This window comes from Tamandua tetradactyla, chromosome X (assembly GCF_023851605.1).
Source record: "Tamandua tetradactyla isolate mTamTet1 chromosome X, mTamTet1.pri, whole genome shotgun sequence".
In the NCBI taxonomy this organism is placed as follows: Eukaryota; Metazoa; Chordata; class Mammalia; order Pilosa; family Myrmecophagidae; genus Tamandua; species Tamandua tetradactyla.
The window spans coordinates 103,895,772-103,918,055 of NC_135353.1; the positions used below are offsets into that span (position 1 = coordinate 103,895,772).

The 22,284-nt window shown below is 41.4% G+C and overlaps 1 protein-coding gene and 1 non-coding gene across 6 annotated transcripts in view; one reads left to right on the forward strand and one right to left on the reverse strand.

Moving 5' to 3' along the window:
* The window catches only part of STARD8 (StAR related lipid transfer domain containing 8), an 82,360-nt gene extending 76,691 nt beyond the window's left edge, over positions 1–5,669 (forward strand). For all 5 annotated transcript variants that reach the window (XM_077145689.1, XM_077145691.1, XM_077145692.1 and 2 more), the window contains one exon: positions 112–5,669. In XM_077145689.1, the coding sequence (XP_077001804.1) occupies positions 112–229 (118 nt within the window). In that variant the 3' untranslated portion in view covers positions 230–5,669. The remainder of the gene's footprint in view (positions 1–111) is intronic.
* A 6,023-nt stretch (positions 5,670–11,692) lies between these two features.
* LOC143672314 (U6 spliceosomal RNA) lies at positions 11,693–11,795 on the reverse strand. The gene has a single exon (XR_013169778.1). It is a non-coding gene; the product is annotated as a U6 spliceosomal RNA (small nuclear RNA).
* Between the last annotated feature and the right edge of the window lie 10,489 nt (positions 11,796–22,284).

Consider the following 22,284-nt stretch of genomic DNA (forward strand, 5'->3'; position numbering starts at 1 on the left):
CCCATCCCTACCCTGTGATCCCTGGGAGTTGGGGGGAAAGTTTGTCCTTCCTCCTGCTAAGGGCTCCAAGGACAGGCTCACTGCTTATGCCTGGCTCTTCTACCTCCCCAGGGGCCGTTCTCCTGACTGGTACAACAAAGTCTTTGGGCATCTGTGTGCCATGGAAGTGGCAAAGATCCGGGATTCCTTCCCCACCCTGCAGGCTGCTGGTCCTGAGACAAAGTTGTGAGCTGTGCTAGTCCCAGGGTGGTCCCACCTAGGCCCTGTGGTACCAAGGGACCGAGGGGAGATCTAAGAGCAGGGCAAGCCCCTGGAATGCTGTTGCCAGGGACGAAGCAGGCCAAGCTTGTAGCTCCAGTTGTCTCTCACTTCTTTCTTCCCAAAGTTCCTCTGTACACCCAAGGTGAGAGGAAGAGAACTTGAGTATCCCATCTCCACTCCACCATCACCACCAACTCTCTGGGTTCTATCCTTCCAAGAGAGGGGCATCATTTTAATGGAAAGAAGACTGCTGCCCTCTGCCCACCCATGAAGCCACCAATCATCCAGAGCCTTCATGGTTTCCGCACCTGGAAGGGAATAGAGCAAGAGACTCTGCCAGACTGAGAGGCCAAGCCATCCTGTTTTGGTGCTGGAATCCCTCTGAGATTGGACCATAATCCCTGGTCTTGCCTTTGGACCCAACGTTGACCCTGAACTGGCTTTTCCAGAGAAATTGGCCTGGAGTGGATGGGCACTGGGGCAGAGCACAGGGAAAGCCCCAACCTCCACATGCTGTTTTTTCTGTGTAAATGTGATGCTAATTTTTATGAGGCTGATTTAAAGAGAGATTGGGCAATATGATAATTTGGGATAGCTTGGGGTGTGAGAGTGGGAGGGAGGATCTTTCCATCTCAGGTCTCAAGAGACCAATGTTCCAGTCTCCCCTGGGTAGGGCCTGAGGCTTTATCTGCCACTCCCTGGGGTTCCATCTAGCCTTTGTCCATGCAGTGCAAGCTCAGATGCTTGAGTAGGCCCAAGAGCATAAGAGCTGCTTCCTCTCTATAGCAGGAGGTATGTGCCTTGCATTCTGCTCCCTGGTTAGCTGTCATGCCTGTCCAAGGACCCCGGAGGCTGAATGGACAGACTTCCAAAGACTGACCCCTCCTTTGCCCATGGGCCGACTTTCCCAACCCAGAAGCCATACCTGGAGAGGAAGTGGGCTCATTCACATGACACAGGCCTTGCAAAATCAGATACTGGTGAGGAAGTGAGTATCTATATCCATGACATTTTTCCTCCTCTTCCTGCCTGATGTAGCATTCTGACAGTTCCTGCTTCCAACAGAGAGGTCTTGCCTCCAGGTCAGGCAATCAGCCAGCTGGACAGAAGAGCCTAATATCATCTTAACCAACCAGGGTTTGATCCAAATCTGATCTTTCCCACCCACCATCCATACTGGTTTATATGGAAATTCAAAGGCCAATGGGTGCTTTATTTTCTTTTGGCTGAATAAACGAGTGGGATGGGGTCCCAGTCACCCTTCTAATTGTAATTTTAAGTCTATCTATTTGTACCTATAAATACTGTACAGTTGGTATATATATATATATAAAATCTATCATGATTATATTATAACCTCTGAGTGGGACAGAGGTGTGGAAAGCCTCAGGGTTGGGGCAGGGCACTTAGATCAGATGAGAGAAATGGAAAGCAGGATACAGCATGATCCCTCAGCAGAACAATAAAGCACTACTAGAGTTGCACTATGGCTGGGCAGTCTTTTTGCTGAGATAAAGGGTTAGGGACTGGGGAACAGGGTAGAGAGAGAAGCCAGGGCTTTAGGCAGAAGCTGCCCACACCATCCCATGGAGACCTAAGACTGGGAAGCTTGGGTGCCCTGTTCCACCCATAAGTCAATCTGAAAGAGGTCTGAATGCCCTGAAGCAGCTCCTAGAAGGGGCTTTCCTTTGTTATGGCCACTCTGGCTATGGCCATAAAATTCCCAAGCTCACAGGGACAGTAGAGGGTGAGTACAAGCTTTATAAGCAGATCCGCGTTTGAATCCCTTATGTGTTGTTAAATATCAGAGCAAGCAAGGCATTCCCCTCTCTCTCTGAACCTCAGCTGCCTTGTAGGTCAAATGAGGTCCAGGATAACTCGTCACAAGCGTGGCTCAATAGACTTTTAGAGCTGCTGCCCCTCCCGTGTCTGCCCCTCAGTCAAGCCTAAACAGATTGGAATGCCTGTCAGGTACCACTTCTCCATCACCTTCTTCCCTTTCCCCTTCTGGGTTCAGTCATCCCCCACACCTTCGACTTTTTCCTCACTGGCTCTCAAAAGGAAGGAGATAAACAGCCATTTGTGGCTGGAAGAGTCCAATGGAGGCTCTCCATGTTGTGGGGGTGGGGTGGGAGATTGCTCAAGTGGCACTGGGAGTGAGGGACACCAGTGTGACACTCCAGCCAGTAGTTTGCTATTGTTGTTTAACATTTTTTTATTGTGAAATATGACATATATACAAAAAAGCAATAAATTTCAAAGTATACTACAACAATTAGTTGTAGAACAGATTTCAGAAGCTGGTATGGGTTACAGTTCCACAATTTTAGGTTTTTCCTTCTAGCTGCTCCGAGACAACTGGAGACTAAAAGAAATATCGATAGAATGATTCAGCAGTCATACTCATTTTTTAAATCCTATCTTCTCTGTTATAACTCCACCTTCTCATTGGATCTTTCTCCTAACCTTTTAGTGGTATTTGGGCTATGTCCATTCTAACTTTTTCATGTTGGAAAGGGCAGTTGATAATATGGGATGGGGGATGGAACTGGTTGGTGTTCTGGAGAGGCTGGCCTTCTAGGTTTCAAGACTGATCTCACCTAGGAGCCATCTGGAGGTTGTAGTTTCTGGAAAGTGACCTTAGTACATGGAACTTTTGTAGAATCTCAATAGACCCTTAGGTGTTCTTTAAGGTTGGCAGAAATGGTTTTGTTGGGAAGTTGACAAACCATGATAAATAGCAATATCTAGCTGAAGCTTGTGTAAGAATTGCCTCCAGAATAGCCTTGCGACTCTATTTGATCTCTCTTAGCTACCACTACTTTATTTTGTTACATTTCTTTTCCCCCTTTTTGGTAAGGAAGGCATTATTGATTTCACAGTGCCTGAGCCAGGCTCATGCCTAGATTTCATGTCCCACCTAGTGGGGAGGATAATGATTTTCCTTGCAGAGTTGGGCTTAGAGAGACAAAGGCCACATCTGAGCACAAAAGAGGTTTTCTGAAAGTAATTCTTAGCTATAACTATAGGTAGGTTTAGCTTCTCCATTACAGAAATAAGTTTCATAAGAGCAAGCCTCAAGTTCAAGGGCTTGGCTTATTGACTTGGGAGTCCTTAATGTTTGAGATAGCATCAGTGGGTTTCCTAGTGGTAAAGTTTAATAGTTCCATATTTTTTCTCTAATCCCTCAAGGGACTTTGCCAACACTTTTTAATTATCTGCCCAACATACTCTGGGATGTATCCAGATATTATATTAAGCTATACAGAATTACATGCCCTCAGCCCATTCTGGGATCCATGTGTTTGGGTTGTTTAAATAATCTATCCAGAGTTAGATTATGTGCTACAGAAAATTTAGGTTTTGGAAAAAATAAGCCTTTCTTCCTTTGGTCTCCCACAGAAGGTGAATTTCTAAAATACAGACAATATCATCCTTTACCCTGTGCTCTGTTTTACCTTAGTCCTGACCAGATCAGTTTCATTCTCTTTTTCAGTTTCTATAACAGTTGTTTGTAGCAATGTTGACTTTCAGAGCTGCAAACTCCAACTCTCAGTGTTAGGTGTCACTTAGATACATAAAATTCCAGGAAAATACCAGGTATGAATATATAGCACAGCTCAAGATCTAGAAATAACATTTACAGCTCTGAACTAAAAGTGACAGCTATAAGAGCTTACAATCAGGCCCAATTTTCTTGTAGGTGTTTTCTAAGAGAGACCATACAATATTTGTTCTTGTGTTTCTGGCTTATTTTGCACCATGTAATGTCCCCAAAGTTCATTTACCTCATTGCATGCCTCGTGACTTTGTTCCTTTCTGTAGCTGTACAATTTCCATCATATTTTTACTCCAGAGTTCACCATTCTGCTTCTCAGTCAGTGTATCCTTCAGCCACCTCCATCCATTGGGCATCATGGGTAATGTTCAAAGCAAACAATCCATATCTCACATTATCCTCACTTAGTTGTACAATCATCAGCACGCTCAATTTTAAACAATTGGCATTGCTCCAAAGAGAAGAATAACAGATAAACATACCCTCACCAATTAAAAAATACAAACCTCCCTTTAACTCTTGTCTTCCCTCCCAAATTATTTATTCCTTGTATTGCTGTGGAACTGTTGCTGTCTTCCTGTTAAATATAGACCATAGCATGCAAAAGTAGTTTTTCCCCTGTACCCTACTATTATTGACTCTTTGTACAAGTTTCATACCTTTGAAATAGTTCATGAAGGAAATATTTGTATTCGTAGTGTTAATTGATGGGATATATGCCAGACAGTAATTTTTGAGGAAGGCAGTGAGGGGGTCTTCTACCACAGGCACTGCCCCTTGCCTCTATTTCTCAATGAAGGAGGCTGGGGCAATGGTATGGAGTATGTGGTAAGCAGCAAGCTGCTATAGACAGTCTGTAAATGACCACCAAGGAAGTGCTAGTCCCTAGAAGACAATAAAGATTTGTGAGGGAGGCTCTTGGAAGGGCCAGATAATTTCCCCAAACTTCCAGCTCTGGATTCTGTGTGCCTCTGAAAAAGCTGCCTGACATGGCTCACCTAGATCCAGGATACTGGGAGAGGTAGTTCCAAGCAGAGGAGTCTCTCCAGGCCTTGGGGTCCCAATGAATAAAGTAGAGGCTCCAAATCCTGTCTCTCTGCTTGCTCCCATGCTGCAGCCAATGAATGGACTGCCTTGTTCTTGTTGTTATCATGATGACGAGACGCTCCCCACCAGGCCTCTCATTCCCATAGCACATTGCAACGCCCTCCCATGATCATTTCTAGCCCTCAGTCTTGTCCCTCTACCCAGGCCTGAGTTGACCTCTTCTTTCCCTGGTACCAGAAAACTCTCACCTTCAAATTCAGAACTCTGTTGCCTATAGTCTCTCCCTTCTGCTTCCACTGACCAAGTCCCTCAAGGGACAAAATTGTTGGTGAGTCCCACATGGAAACTAAACAATGTATCTGCAAGCTTGGATCTGTTTTTCAGTCTCCATTTTCCTGGAAGAGGGTAAAATGGTAGGCAGACCCAAGTTCAAATCTTGCTACATCATTTCCTGGCTGTGTGATCTTAAGTGAAGTGTTTAACCTTTCCAAATTTCTTTTTCCTCCCAAAAAATCTGGATAGAAATCTTTCATGCATGGCAGGGTGTTATAACAAAGAGCCAACAGTTGTTAATATGGCTTCACAGAGCCTAGTACATCAGTGAACATCAATAAGTGGTAGTCTCCTTTGCCCTCCCTTTCCCTTCCAGGCAGGCTCCATGGGGAGGGCCCAGGCCCCCACCTCTCCAGCTGCAATAGGAGAGGAGATGATGGATTCTTTCATCAGGAGAAAGATGGTCAGCTGGCAAAGGGCATCAGTGAAGACATGAAGCAGAATGCTTTGCAATGGAGACTTCGCAAGAGAGGACACTATGCAATTAGTGTAGAACATGCTGGTGTAGGCAAAGAGGATGGTGATGATAGCCAAGAGGCTTACACTTGTAGGTCACTGAGAGCTTCTGAGCTCCTAGCTCAAAGCCCAGCAGGGTGGAGACAGCGGCAGGAGAAAGGCCAAGGCAGCCTGGCACAGAGGTACACAGGGTACAAGGTTCAAGCTGTGGAGATCCAGGAAACTTCAGGAGCTGGTGCCCCTTACTTAGTGATAGGGAGGAGCCAGCATTCAGGATTCTTAGCAGGACAAGGTAGCAGTTGGAATTCAGAGATGCATATGACATGAAGTTGCAGGCAGTGGGAGAAAAGGCAGAAAGTGGCTTGGGGCAAGCAATCAATGTCACGCTCCCTGAGCAGAGAGCCATATGCCTTGTGAGCCAATCAGTAGCATGGTCTGAATACTAGCTTCCCATCTGGTGCTAAGGAGGGAACTTCCCGTTTATCAAAGGCCAGTAAGGCAGTGGAGTAGCCCTGGGCAGCAGAACTCTCATACACATCAAACTGGAAAAGAAAGTTGATGCCATTGGTGCCTTAGTAATTGTCAAAGGGGCCATGGCACGAGAAGGCCACCAGTTTGTGATGATGCCAAGGACTGCTGGTGGCCCACACAGTAGAGACTGAATGAGGAGCCAATGCTCAGGCACCTCTTCAGCATCATGTAGGTGAACTACAGGCTGGAGACCTGGGAGGAGAGCGTGGCTGGGCTGCCCATGGCCTGACACTGGGTACTGGCCATCCAGCCACAAGTGTGCTTTTTGGACTCACCAGCATACTACAGCTTGTGAAGAAGCAGTGTATGCCCATGAGGAAGTCAGCATTTGGACCCAAACACGGAGAAGATGACAACTGAATTTCCACTGCCTCTACCCAGAATATTCTAAGTCGATCCTGACCCAATCCTTATGGGGAAGCATCTTGGACCCATGCACATACATGTGTGCATGAATGCACAAGTGTAAGCTGTCAGCTAAGGCTCACTTCCCAGCTTCCCAGGTATGCACAGAAAATGTTGGTCCGGAAGTCAGGAGAATTCCATAAGTGTGTGCCCATTCCTGCACTTCATTTGCTGTGAAGAGGGTTCCTTGATGAGAAGCAATGCTGTGTAGAATGCCATGACAGTGGATAAAGCATTCTGTAAGTCCACAGATGGTAGTTTTGGCAGAAGCATTGTATTCAGGGAAGACAAACCCATATCCAGAGTATGTGTCTATTTGCTGTTAGAACAAATTGCTGCCCCTTCTATGATGGAAGTGTCAAATGTAATCAACCTGTCACCATGTAACAGGCTGATCACCATAGGGAATAGTGCCATATCAGCGGCTGAGTGAGGGTCTCTGCTGCTGTCAGTTTGGGCACTGAACAATGGCTGTAGCCAGGTAGGCATTGGGGACTAGAAGTGTATGTTGCTGATCCCATGCATAACCTTCATCCCTATCACTATGCCCACTTTGTTCATTAACCTATTGAGCAATGACAAGAGTGGCTGCAGAAAGAGACTGACTGGTATCCAAAGAATGGGTCATCCTATCCACTTGATTATTAAAACCTTCCTCTGCTGAATTCACCCTCTAGTGAGCATTCACATGGGACACAAATATTTTCACATTCTTACCCACTCAGAAAAGTCTACCACATACCTCTTCCGCAGACCTCTTTGTCACCAATTTTCCAATTACGCTCCTTTCAAGTCCCTGACCATCCAGCCAAACCATTAGCAACAGCCTGTGAGTCAATATACAGATGTATCTCTGGCCAGTTCTCCTTCCAAACAAAATGAACAACCATGTGCATTGCTTGAAGTTATACCCACTTGGAGGATTTCCTGTCACCACTGTCCTTCAGGGATATCCCAGAAATGGGCTGCAGTGTTACAGCTGTCCACTTTTGGGTGGTACCTGCACATCATGCAGAACCATATGTAAACCAGGTCCTAGTTTTCTCCTCCTCAGTCAACTGACTGTAAGGAACTCCCCAAGAGACCATAGCTCTGGGCTGGGAAAGAGAAGGCAATGTCGCAGTAGTGTGGGCCATGGGTATTTGGGCCACTTCCTCGTGTAACTTAATTATGCCTTCGGGACCTCCTCAGGCTGTATCTCATATATACCATTTCCATTTTATGATGAAGTGCTGTCATGCTTTCCCAATTTTATGGCTTGGTGGAGAAAACAACACCCAACTCATGATAGGCAACTTGATGGCCCATAGTTAAGCATTCATTCTCAACTAAGGCCCAGTAGCAGGCCAGAAACTGTTTATCAAAAGGACAGTAGTTATCTGCAGAGGATGGCGAGGCCTTACTCCAAAATTCTAAGGGACTGAGTTGTGATTCTCCTACAAGGGCATGCCAAAGGGTCCAGACAGCATCTCTATTTAACACTGACACTTCCTGCACCATTGAAGATCTCCTGGATCATATGGTCCAAGTAGCAGAGCAGCTTGCACAGCAGCCTGGACCTGTTGTAGAGCCTCCTCTTGTTCAGGTCCCCACTCAAAACTAGCAGCTTTACTGGTCACTTGGTAAATGTGCTAGAGTAGCAAACCAAAATAGAGAATGTATTGTCTCCAAAATCCAAAGAGACCAATTAGGCATTGTGCTTCTTTTTTGGTCATAGGAGGGGCCAGGTGCAACAGCTTATCCTTCACCTTAGAAGGATGTGGTATCTTGCCATACCCCACACCATGGGGCATCTAAAAGTTTCACTGAGGTGGAAGCTCCCCGTGTTTTTGTTGGATTTGTCTCCCACCCTTTTTCCTGCAAATTCCTTACCAATAAGTCTAGAGTAGTTGGTACTTCTTGCTCACTAGGTCCAATAAACATGATATCATCGATATAGTGGAACAGTGTGATGTTTTGTGGGACAGAGAAACAATCAAGAACCCTGAGGACAAGATTATGGCATCAAGCTGGAGAGTTTTTATATGCCTGAGGTAAGATAGTGAAGGTATACTGCTGGCCTGGTATACCCTTCTGGTGGCCCTTACTAACAGCTATTGAAAAAAGCATTTGCCTGATCAGTAGCTGCATACCAGGTACCAGGCACCAGACAATATGTTGATTTGCTTAAGCAACGATACCACATCTAGGATGGCAGCTGCAATTGGAATCACCACTTGGTTAACTTTACAATGATACACCATAATTTTCCAAGACCCATCTGTTTTCTGCACAGGCTAAATAGGAAAGTTGAATGGAGATGTGGTGGGAATCACCACCCCTTCATCCTTCAAGTTTTTACAAGTGACACTAATCTCTGCAATCCCTCCAGGAATCCACTATTGCTTCTGATTCACTATTTTGCTAGGTAGGGGCAATACAAGTGGTTTCCACTTGGTCTTTCCTACATTCCATTTCTGGTATACTGACTTCTGGCAGCTTTAGCAAATCAATACAGGGCCCTTAGGAATACATTAAATGAAATAACTAGAATTAGCTATCTGAGGTGATTATAAAATTGCGGACAAAAACCTGGTTTCCTTTAGACCTTTTAAAAATAATTTTTATTGTGAAATATATATATAGAAAAGTTATGTTTCATAGTTCAGTTTAACAAGTAGTTATGGAGCAAATTCAAAAGATAGTATTGGTTAAAGTTCCACAATTTCAGATATTTCCTTTTGGTTGTTCTAATACACTAGAAAAAATATCTATGTAAGGATTGAGTAATTATAATCCTTTGTTAAACCTTAACTTTTCTGCTACAACTCCTCCCTCTCACTTGATCATTCTCTCAATCTTCACCAATATTTGGAATATGACCATTTTGACATCTTCATGTTGAAAAGGGGTCTTGACCTCATGGGGTAGAGGAATACACCTGATTGATGTTCTGGGAGAGATTGGTACCTATAAATTTCAGGGCTTATCTGGTATAGGAACAATCTGGAAGTTTTAAGTTTCTGAAAAACAAACTTAATAAGTAAAACTTTTATGGAGTCTTAGAGCCCTGGATTTTCTTTAAGTTTAGGAATACTGTTGGTTGGAGTTTGGCATACCATGGCAATTTGTACTACCTAGCTGAAGCTTTCATAAAAGTAACCTCCAGAATGACCTCTTGACTCCATTTGAAATCTCCTAGCCACGGAAACATTATTTTGTTACATTTCTTTTCCCCCTTTTGGTCAAGCAAGTATTCTCTATCCCATGGTGCCAGGGCCAGGCTCATCCCTGGGAGTCATGTCCCACATTTCCAGAGAGACTTACAGCCATAAAAACCATGCCCCGCATAGTAGGGGAGGGTAATGCATTTATTTCCAGACTTTGGCTAAGAGAGAGGCCACATCTGGGCAACAAAAGAGGTTTTCTGAGAGTGACTCTTAGGCATGTTTATAAGTAGCCTTAGCTTCCCATTACAGAAATAATTTTCATAAGGGCCAGCTTCAAGATCGAGAGCTTGGTTATCAATTTGGGAGTCCCCAGTGCTTGAGAGACTATCAGGAATTTCCCAGGTGGATAAGTTATTTTGCAAATACTTTTTTATGATCTGCCCCAAATGCTCTGGACTTTATTATGGTATTATATTAAACTATACAAAATCATCAGATCCTATTCTCTATTCTAGGCTCCATGAATTTAAGTTGTTTAAATAACTGGCCAGATTGGTTAAGTTAGATAGTGTGCTATAGAAAACTTTAATTTTGGACAGAATAAACATCTCTTTCTTTCGTCTCACACAGAAGTTGAAGCTGTAAAATGCAGGCAGTATCATCCTGTACCCTGTATTCTTACTTACCTTAGGCCCAAAGAGATCAGCTTCATTCTTATCTCTAATTGAAGTGTGATCTCTTTTCATCTTCTTTAACAGTTGCTGTATGGAGTAATGCTGACTTTAAGAATGTAGAACTCTAACTCTTAGTGTCACACAGGTACCTATAGATCCAGGGAGCTACAAAGTTATACATAGAACACTGCATCACAGAATTTAGAAATAATACTTAAAACTTAGGAATAAATGTGACTATCATAAGAGTTTACTATCTAGGCCCTGGTTTTCTCATAAGCATTTCCTAAATGAGGTCATACAATATTTTGTCTTTTTGTTTCTGTTTTATTTTGCTCAACATAATGTCCTCAAAGTTCATTTAACTCAATGCATGGCTCATGACTTCATTCCTTTCTGTAGCTGCACAATATCCCATCGTATGTATGCTCCTCAGTCGATGGACTCTTTAGCTACCTCTATCCATTGGCTATCACGAATAATGCCTGTATACACATCAGGGTGCAAATGTCGATTCGTGTTCTGCTTTCAGTTCTTTTGAGTGTATTCCTAGTAATGGGATTGCCTAATCCTATGGTGACCCTATATTTAGCCCCCTGTGGTTCTGCTACATTAACCTCTGGAGGTACTGCACAATTCTGCTACCCTACCAACATTGAATAGGTATACCTCTCTCTACACATTTTCTCTAGCACTTGTATCTTCTGTTTATTTATTTTTGATGCTACAGTTTTTGCTGAGATATATTCATATACCATATATTTGATACAAAGTATAGAATCAATGTCTCACAGTATCCTCACTTTGTTGTGAGGATATCAATTTTAGACAATTTTCATTGCTCCAAAGAGAAAAATAACAGATATACACAGCCACACATAAAAGAAAGCCCAAAACAACCAATATTCCTTATGTACCCCAATTATTTACCCTTAGTATTGATGTGATATTAGTACAGTATTGCTGTTAATATAGTCCATAGCATGGAACAGGTACTTGTGCCATAAACCACTCTATTATTAACTCTTTAAAGGTGTCATAATTTGAAGTAGTTTATGAAACAACTTATTTATATTTGTGGTGTTAGGAAGTGAAATACATGACTTTAGACAGCCTCTTTCAATCATATTCATCTTCAATAGGCACAATTCCCTATAATCCCAATAATGAACTGCTTTACCTCTATCCATTCCCAATCATTTAAGATCAGCCTCTTTAATAAATCTGTACACATTGGGTGACCACTTCTCATTCTCTAGCTTCTGTCTATCTTTAAACAAAATATGGAATGCTTCCCAAATATGTATGCCTTTCTTGCACAGGGGCCATACTAATCTTGTCTGCATCATTCCAATTTTAGTACACGTGCTGGCAAAGCAAGAAATCCTTCAGGCTTTTAAGGAATCAAGAAGATAGCTCTGACCACTATGACTTGAGAGTTCAGGAAGTCTAGCTGGGGAGCCATCAAATCAGGAAAGGATGGGGTGGTAATGAAGACCGTGGGTTTTGGAGCCAGACTGCCTGGATTCAAATCCCAGCACTATCACTTACTGTATCTGTGAACTTATTTCATCATCTAAAGTGGTCATCTAAAGTGGTCATACAGCTAGTGGTCATCCAGGCTGCATGGGATCAAAGTTTGTACCTCAAATATTTCAGTGGGTTTCAAGTTTTCATGAACATTAGCATCACCCAGATGGCCTGTTAAAACATGGATCCCTGGGCTGCGTACCCAGACTTTCTGATTCACATGGTCTGGTCTGGAGCCTGAGAATTCGCATTTCTAACAGATTCCCAGATAAGGCCTATGTTGCTGGTTCAAGTACCACGTTTTGAAAACCACTAATCTATAAAATGAGGAGGAGGAGGAAGAAGTGAGGCTCATTTCATTAAAATCAGTTCAATTGTGAATCACAAACACTGCCACCATAAACACCAGAAACTTTGGAACTGTGTTCCAGTAGTCTTGATTCTTGAAGACGATTGTAAAACTATATAGCATTTACAATGTAACTGTATGATCATGAAAACCTTGTATCTGATGTTCCTTTTATCCAGAGTATGGACAGATGAATACAAAAATGAGGACAAAACATAAATAAATAATATGTTTAGGGATAAGGGATAAAAAAATAGGTAGATTGAAATGCTGGTGGTCAATGAGAGGGAGGGTAAGGGATATAAGATGAATGAGTTTTTTCTTTTTTCTTTTTATTTCTTTGCTGGAGTGATGCAAATGTTCTAAAAATTATCATGGTGATGAGTACATAACTATGTGATGATATTGGGAGCCATCGTTTCTATACTTTGGATAGACAGTATGTGTATGAAGACATCTCAATAAAAATACTTCTTAAAAATCAAATCAGAAGATTGCTTCAGACCACAAAGGGAGTGTGTTTGTAAGGTAGCTGCGAAGGATGCAAGATGATGACAGTGACCATAGCTCTGCTGCACAATATTCCATCGAATGTGTACACCACAGCTTGCCCTTCTGCTTGTCAATGTAACCTTTGGCTGCCTCCAACAACTGGATGAATAATGTCATCATGAACATCAGTGTGAAAACATCTATTTGAGACCCTGATTTCAGTTCTTCTGAGTACATTCCTGCTAACAGGATTGCCTAATCATATGGTGAGCCCACATCTAGCTTCCTGTAGATCCACTAGGCAAGTCATGAGGCATGCAGTGAGGTGAAATGAACCTTGAGAATACTATGTTGAGCAAAATAAGCCAGAATCAAAAAGACAAATATTGTATGGTCTCTTTTAGAAAATACTTTTAAGAAAATTGGAGCTTAAATTGTAAGCTCTTACAGCAGTCACATTTATTCTTAATCCTTAAGTCTTATTTCTAAATTCGGAGATGTGCTCTATTTGTATAACCTGGCATTTTCCTGAAACTTTTGGAACGTGTATAACACCCAAGACTCAGAGTTGGAGTTCTGCAGCTCTGAAAGTCAACATTGCACCATACAACAAATGATAAAGAAGCCAAAAAGAAGATCAGACTTCAATTAGAGATAAGAATAAAGCTGATCTTGTTGGGTCTAAGGTAAGTCAGAATACAGGGTAAAGGATGATATTGTCTATATTTTAGAACTTCACCTATTGTATGAGACCAAGGGAAGAGATGTTTATCTTGTTCAAAATTGAAAGTTTCTGCAGCATACAATCTAACTTAAATTGTCTGGCTAGTTCATTTAAACAACCTAAACACCCAGAGCCTAGAATTGAGAATGAGATAGTGTTGTTCTATATAGCTTAATGTAATACCCTGATAAATTCCATAATATGTCAGACAGATAATTAAAAAGTATTGATAGGCACCCCTAAAGAGTGGGATGGAAAGATCAAAGGTGATGGTGGAGTTATACAGAGAAGGTAAGGTTTAACAAACGAATATGATTGCTGAATCATTAAAATGATATTTCTTTTAGTCTCCAGTATCTTAGAGCAGCTCTGAAATCTGTCCTACAACTAATTGTTGTGCTGTGCTTTGAAATTTATTTTTTGTGTGTATATGTTATTTTTCACAGAAAAGAAAAAAGTTAACTGTGATGATAAAAAAAATATTTATTCCTTCTAGCCTCTTATGTTCTGGAGTAGCTGGAAAGAAAAATCTGAGGTGATGATATGGTGGCCTATGACAAACTCTGGGATCTCCCTGTAACTATTTGTGGAAGAGTGCTTTGAAAACTATTATTTTTTCTTTCTTTGCTTTGTGTATATGTTATATTATACAATAAAAAAGTTAAAAAAAAAAAACAAAAACAAAAAAGAAGCATTGGCAGAGGCAGGGGGTCAAGATGGTGGCATAGTGAGGTGTGGAATTTAACTCTTCCTCCAGGAACACTAGTAAATAGCCAAGAACTGTATGGAACAACTGTTGGGGGACATCAGTGACTGAACACACTTGGTACACCAGTCTAGAATGGGTGGAATGGCCAAGATCCCACACAGAACTTTAAGTATACCAAGTCACAGAGGTCGGTGCTCCACCCCACAGACATGGCAGACTGGTTCCACAAGGGGTAAAGAAACAGACCCTGTTAGGAGCAAGGAAGTTAGCTCAATCAAGTTCCAATTGCAGAATTAATTAACAAATTCAGAATGCTGAAAACAGGCCCCAAACACAGATAAATCTGGAGTAAGCAATAAAGAAACCTGGAGATTTCCCCTGGCAGAGAGGAGGCAGGGCTGATCAAAAAAAAAACAGAGGTTTTTTTAGTTCGACAATATAAAATACTGGAAAGGGGCAGGGATCCAAGAAGAGGGGGCACATACAGCATAGGGAAACATCAAGTTGTGTACCAACTCCAGCTCTTGATTTGCAAATCCAGAGAGCTGGGGTCTGGCTCTGAAAAAGCTTTTTTTTTTTTTTACTTCTTAATTCATTAGATAGAACTGCAAACATTCTCAGGCCTCAGCACTGCCCCAGGCAAAAGCAGAATTAAGGCATATCTGAGTGTCAAAGTAACTAATCAGGTGAATGGGGATTATTCTCTAAAGGTGTATCTCCTCCAAGAAAAGGGGGTGGGGCCTAACTCAAAGGGGAGCCATCTTTCAGGTAACAGAAGCAACCTAAGCCCACCTACTACCTCAGCATCTGTCTCAACCACACTACTGGCTGGTAGATACTGCTGATATTTAAAGGTAATGCATCATGTTATGCTTGAGGGAACCTACAGGTTGACTAGCACCACATGCTGGGCAGCATAGAAAAAAAAGCAGTCTAGAGGCTTCATAAGAAAGTCTGACAACCTGTTAGGTATTACACTTAGGGAAACTTGATACTGGTTACACCCTCCTCCAGAGATGTGAGTGTGTCTTGTTTGAGAAAATCTGACTGGGGTCAATCATATCTGAGGAGATCCTTTTCAAAAGAAGATTCCATATTGGCAGGGCAAGAACTAGAAAAACAAGAGCAGAAAAAATTCTGATCAGTTAAACAGAAGATAAACTGGAGGTCTAAAATAAGTTGAACTGAATGCCAAAGAGCAGATAAAGAACAAAACCAGCCAAAAAGAAAACACTATGTTAGTGAGGGAAAACAACTTCCAGAATAAACTAAAGAAATCAAATGTCTAGATGCCATAAAAAAATGAGTCATACTAGGAAAATTGAAGATGGCTGTGCTGGTTTGAAAGGATATATGTACCCTAGAAAAGCCATGTCTTCTAATTCCTATTCAGAACTGTATATTTGAATCTGTAATTAGATCATCTCCCTGGAGTTGTGACTCAATCAAGAGTGCTTGTTAAGCTGGATTAGGTGGACATGTGTCTCCACCCATTTGGGTAGGTCTTGATTTGTTTACTGGAATCCTATAAAAGAGGAAACATTTTAGAGAAAGTGAGAGGTTTCTGGGAGAATAGCATAGCCACGAGAAGTAGAGAGTCTACAAGCCAGTGACCTTTGGAGATGAAGAAGGAAAATGCTTCTTGGGGAGCTTCATGAAACAGGAAGCCAGGACAGAAAGCTAGCAGATGATGCTGTGTTCGCCATGTGCCTTTCCACTTGAGAGAGAAACCCTGAACTTCATCAGCCTTCTCGAATGAAGGTATCTTTCCCTAGATGCCTTAGATTGGACATTTCTATAGACTTGTTTTAATTGGGACATTTTCTCAGCCTTGGAACTGTAAATTAGCAACTTATTAAATTCTCCTCTTTAAAAGCCATTCTGCTATATTGCTTTCTGGTAGCTAGCAAACTAGAACAATGGCCAGGACAAATGAACAAACTACCATGTCAAATGAGGTACAGGATCTGAAACAGCTAATTAAGAATGCTTGGATGACATGCAAAATCAGGTAAAAAATCAAATACATGAGTTGAGGGAAGATACGGCAAAAGAGATGGCTATAAAGGACACTAGGCAAACATAAAGAAGAATTAGAACGTTTGTAAAAACAAATGGCAGAGCTCATGGGAATGAAAGGCACAATAGAAGAGATGAAAAGATAATGGAGACCTACAATAGCAGATTTGAAGAGGCAGAAGAAAGGAGTAGTGAACTAGAGGTCAGGACATCTGAACTCCTACACACAAAAGAACAGAAAGGGAAAAGAATGGAAAAATATGAGCAGGGTCTCGGGAAATTGAATGGCAACATGAAACACATGAATATACATGCTATGTGTGTCCCAGAGAGAGGAGAAAAGGGAAAAGAGGCAGAAAGACTAATAGAGGAAATAATCACTGAAATTTTTCCATCTCTTATGAAAGTCATAAAATTATATATCCAAGAAGTGCAGTGTACCCCAAATAGAATAGATGCAAATAGACCTACTCCAAGACACTTGCTAATCAGACTGTCAAATGTCAAAGACAGAGAGAATTCTGAAAGCAGCAAGAGAAAAGAAATCCATTACATACAAGGGAAGTTTGATAAGACTATGTGTGGATTTCTCAGCAGAAACCATAAAGGTGAGAAGGAAGTGGAATGATACATTAAAGATGCTGAATGAGAAAAACTGCCAACCAAGAATTCTATACCTAGCAAAACTGTCCTTCAAGAAATGATGGGGAGTTTAAGATATTTTCAGTCACTGAAAGAGTTTGTGACTCAGAGAGGGTCTACAAGAAATACTAAAGGGAGCAGTACAGGCAGATAGGAAAAGACAGGAGAGAGAGGTCTGGAGAAGAGTGTAGAAATGAAGACTATCAGTAAAGGTAAAAAGAGAAAACAAAATAAGATATGCCATATGTGTTGGTTTGGAAGGATGCATGTCCCCTACAAAAGTCATATTTTAATCTAAATCCCATTTCATAAAGGCAAATAATCCCTATTCAATACTCTGTATGTTTGAAACTGTAATCAGATCATCTCCCTGGAGATGTGATTTAATCAAGAGTGGTTGTTAAGCTGGATTAGGTGACTACATGTCTCCACCATTTGGGTGGGTCTTGATAAGTTTCTGGAGTCCTATAAAAGAGGAAACATTTAGGAGAATGAGGGAGATTCAAAGAGAGCAGAGCAAAATGACATAGCCATGAGAAGCAGAGTCCACCAGCCAGCGACCTTTGGAGATGAAGAAGGAAAATGCCTCCCGGGGAGCTTCATGAAACAGGAAGCCAGGAGAAGAAGCTAACAGATGACGCCATGTTTGCCATATGCTCTTCCAGATGAGAGAGGAATCCTGACTGTGTTTGCCATGTGCCCTTCCACTTGAGAAAAAAAAAAACCGTGAACTTCATCGGCCTTCTTAAACCAAGGGATCTTTCCCTGGATGCCTTAGATTGGACATTTCTATAAACTTGTTTTAATTGGGACATATTCTCTGCCTTAGAACTGTAAACTAGCAACTTATTAAATCCCCCTCTTTGAAAGCTATTCTGTTTCTGGTATATTGCATTCTGGCAGCTAGCAAAGTAGAACAGATTTTGATACTGGAGAGTGGGGTGCTGCTGCTGCAGTTTACAAATACCAAACATGTTGGAACAGCTTTTTAAATGGATAAGGGGAAGATTTTGGAGGAATTGTGAGGAGCTTGATAGAGAAGGCCTAAAATGCTTTGAAGAGACTACCAGTAGAAATGTGGACTCTAAAGCTACCTGTGATGAAGCTCTAGACAGAAATGAGGCATGCATTATTTCAGGCTGAAAGGAACACGAGGCTTGTTTTAAAACGGCAGATAATCTGGCAAAATTGAGTAGCAGCTTTGGAAGGCAGATTTTAAAAGCCATGAACTTGCATATTTAGCAAAAAAGATCTCCAAATTAAATGTCAAAAGTGCAGCCTGGTTTTTCCTCACAGCTTATAGTGAAATGTGACAGGAGAGAAATAAGCTGAAAACAATGCTTGAGTACAAAAAACCCAAGAAATTGATGTCCTGGAGAATTCTGGGCTTCCTGGAAGGGAGATCCCAGAGAACAGTGCTCCATATCAGGATTTGGCCAGATATGGAACCAGTCAGCCATTTCAGAGAAAGCCAGGCTCGGACATGGAATTATCCAGGAAGGATTTGTGGAAACTCCTTATGTCTCATGGGCATGATCCAAGGCTACTGCATAGAAAGCCAATGAGACTGTTGTGGGATCTGTATAAAGAGAACCACTGCCAGTCTGGACTGGGGGGTTCAGAGAAGGGACACACTGGAGGAAAAATAACTTCAGAAGCAAAACCATGGAGGCTGAGGTCTGGAGTCAAGAAGCCTTGGACCAGTCGAGCAGAACCACCCAAGCCCATGGAGAGGGTGAGTGTGCCCCAAAGGCAGAGGATGGGCCTTCCAACTCCTTGCAGTGGAAGAGTCATGCCGCCTCAGGCCTTGGAGAGGGTGAAGCACATTCCTTGGGGTTTGGGGAGAGCCTGGCTGCCACCACATGGTGGAGTTGAGCATGTGCCCTAAAGATGGCAGAGAGCCTGGGTGCAGCTCCAATGCTTGGAGAGGGTCGAGCTGAGAAAAAAGTGGTCTCCCCAATGTCCTCCAAGTCTGCGTTGGGAGAGAGGAAGGCTTTTGCATAAGCCTTTGGAAAAGGCGGGTCTGCCGCTTTCTGAATCCCTGAAGATAAATGACTCTCAGACTTTGGAATCTAATGGACTTTTCCCTGTGGGCTTTTGAAACTGTATGGGTCCGTTGACCCCTGTGTTCCTTCCTCCCTGTGCAAACATGTGTATGTATCCTATGACTGTTCCTCCTTTGTATGTTGGCAGTAAATAACTTGTTATGAGTTTTCAAAGAGGATAATTTTGCCTTAGAACAGACCATGCTTGTAACTAACTTTGATAGGAGTTTGTATGTTTCTGACTTTGTATTTCATGTATATTGCTACTGAAATGGTTTAAGGTTCTCTGATATTGTTATGGAATGAATGTGTTTTGTATATGGGGAAAACATGTCTTTTTTAAGGTCCAGAGGGTGGAATGTGCTGGTTTGGAAGAATGTGTGTCCCCTAGAAAAGCCATATTTTAATCTAGATCCCATTTCATAAAGGCAAAATAATCCCTAGCCAATACTCTGTATGTTTGAAACTGTAATCAGATCATCTCCCTGGAGGTGTGATTTAATCAAGAGTGGTTGTTAAGCTGGATTAGGTGACTACACGTCTCCACCATTTGGGTGGATCTTGGATTTATAGTTGGAATTTAATAAGGGTACCTTGGCTGAGGAATGCAAGGGGGAACTGTGATGTATACGTACAATGGACTACTGAGCAGCTTCAAGAAGAATGAAGTTGTGAGGCACACAACTAAGTGAATGACCCTTAAGGACTCTATGTTGAATGAAATGTCAGAAACAAAAAGACAAATATTATCATACCTCACTGATATGGACTAACTATAACATACAAACTTGAAAAACTGAAGTCAAGAGTGTAGGTTATCAGTTTTGGGCCTATAGTAAAGGTTCATAGATTGCAAACTCTTACAGTTGTCACATCCATTTTGGAGTTGTAACTGTTATTTCTAAATTCTGAGATGCTGAGCTGTTTGTATATAACCTGGTCATTCCCTGAAACTTTGGGTATTTATGTGACACCTGAGACTCATAGTTAGAGCTCTGAAGCTATGAAAGTCAGTATTAGCCTGTAAAACAACTGTTTAAAAAATTGAAAATGTGATCAGACTTTGACTAGAGATAAGAATGAATCTGATGTGGAAAGGACTAAGGTAAATCAGAATAAAGGATGATTTGGTCTATATTTTAAATTTTCAACTTCTGTGTGAGACCAAAGGAAGAGATGTTTATTTGGTGCAAAATTTATATTTTTGGTAGTGCATTATCTTATTTAACTTTCATGGTCAGTTTATCCAAACATCATAATTACATGGAATCTTGAATAAGGAGTAAGTTTTTTTGTTGGTTTGTACAGGTTAGTATGATGCCCAGATACAACCCAGAGTAATTTGGGCAGATAATTAAAAAAGTATTTGTAAAGTCCCCCTGGGGGACTGGGGAGAAAGGAGGAAATATTAAACTTCCCCACTTGGGGAATTCTTAATATTCTCGCAAGTAGTGGGAACAAAAAATTCGATAGGCTGAGTCCGTGATTTTGGGGCTCACCCCTATGAAACTTATTCCTACAAAGGAGAAGCTACACCTACTTATAATTATGCCTAGAGTTGCTCAGATGTGGCCTCACTAAGCTAACTTGGCAGGTGAACTCACTGTCCTCCCACCCCTACGTGGGGCATGACTCCCAGGGGTGTAAATCTCCCTGGCAATGTGGGATGTGACTACCAGGGATGAGCTGGGATCCAGCTTTAAGGGATTGAGAAAGACTTCTTAACTAAAATGGGGAATAAAGAAATGAGGCAAAATAAACTTTCAGTGGCTGAGAGAATTCAAACAGAGTTGAGAAGTTATCCTTGAGGTTATTCTTATGCATTATATAAAGATCTCTTTTTAGTTTAGATGTATTGGAGTGCCTGGAGGGAAATTCCTGAAATTGTTGAACTGCATTCCAGTATCTTTGATTCTTGAAGATGATTGTATAACTATATACCTTTTACAGTGTGACTGTGTAATTGTAAAAACCCTGTGGCTAATGTTCCCTATATCCAGGGTAAGGATAGATGAGGAAAAAATAAATAAATAATAGAGGGTGGATAAGGGGTAAAAAAACAATTTGGGTAGCAATGCTAGTGATCAATGAGAAGGAGGGATAAGGGGTATTAGATGTGTAATTTTATTTATATATTTTTTTCTGGAGTGATGCTAATGCTCTGAAAATGATCATGATGATGAATACACAGGTATGTGATGATACTGTGAACCATTGATTTTGTACTTTCGATGGGCTCTATGGTGTGGCAAGATATTTCAATAATAAAAAAATGTATTGGCAGGGTTCCTTGATGGATGGAGAAAAAATACAGAACTATTAAACTTCCACTGGAAAATCCTTAATAGTCCTTCTAACATTAGGGACTCCAAAGTTAATAGGCCAAACCCTTGATCTTGAGCCTTGGTCTTATGAAAATTATTTCTCTAAAGGGAAGGCTAAGACTACCTTCAATTATGCCTGTGAGTCACTTCCAAAGAACCTCTTTTATTGCTCAGATGTGGCCTCTCTCTTTCTAAGTCCAACTCTGCAAATAAACTCATTGTCCTTCCCTCTTTGTAGGACATGACTTCCAGGGATATAAGTCTCCCTGGCAACATGGGACATGATTTCCAGGGATGAGCCTGGTCCTGGCATCATGTAATGGACAATGCCTACTTGACCAAAAAGGGGAAAGGAAATGTAAAAAATAAAGTAAGAGTAGCTGTGAGATCTCAGAGTCTAGAGACTATTCTGGAGGTTACTCTTACGGAAGCTTCAGCTAAATATTGCTAATTACCATGGTATGCCAAGCCCCAACCAAAAGTATTCCTGAAAACCCTAAAGAAAACCCAGGGCTCTACCTAAGACTTATCTGTAAAATTTTTACTTAAGTTTATTTTTCAGAAACTTAAAACCTCCAGATTCTTCCTCTGCCATATAGGTACCTATAAGTACCAGATAGGTACCAGTCTTTCCAAGAACATCAACCAGTTGCAATCCCCTACCTCATAGAATTGAAACCCCTTTTCAACCTGAAGAAGTTAGAATAGTCATTTTCAATATATCCCTGAAGATTGGGAGTGGGATCAAATGAGGAGGAGTTGTAACAGAGAAGATAAGATTTAACAAATGACTGTGACTACTGAATCACTATATTAATATTTCTTATTAGTCTCTGGTGTACTAGAACAGCTAGAAGGAAGTACCTGAAATTGTAAAACTGTAACCCATCCCGTAATTTGAAATTTGCTTGATAGCTACTTGTTAAACTACACTTTGAAATTTATCACTCTTCTGCATATGTGCTATATTTCACAATAAAAAATTTTAAAACTGTAAAACAGTAAGATTAGAAGCTATTTGAACTTTCCTTCAGT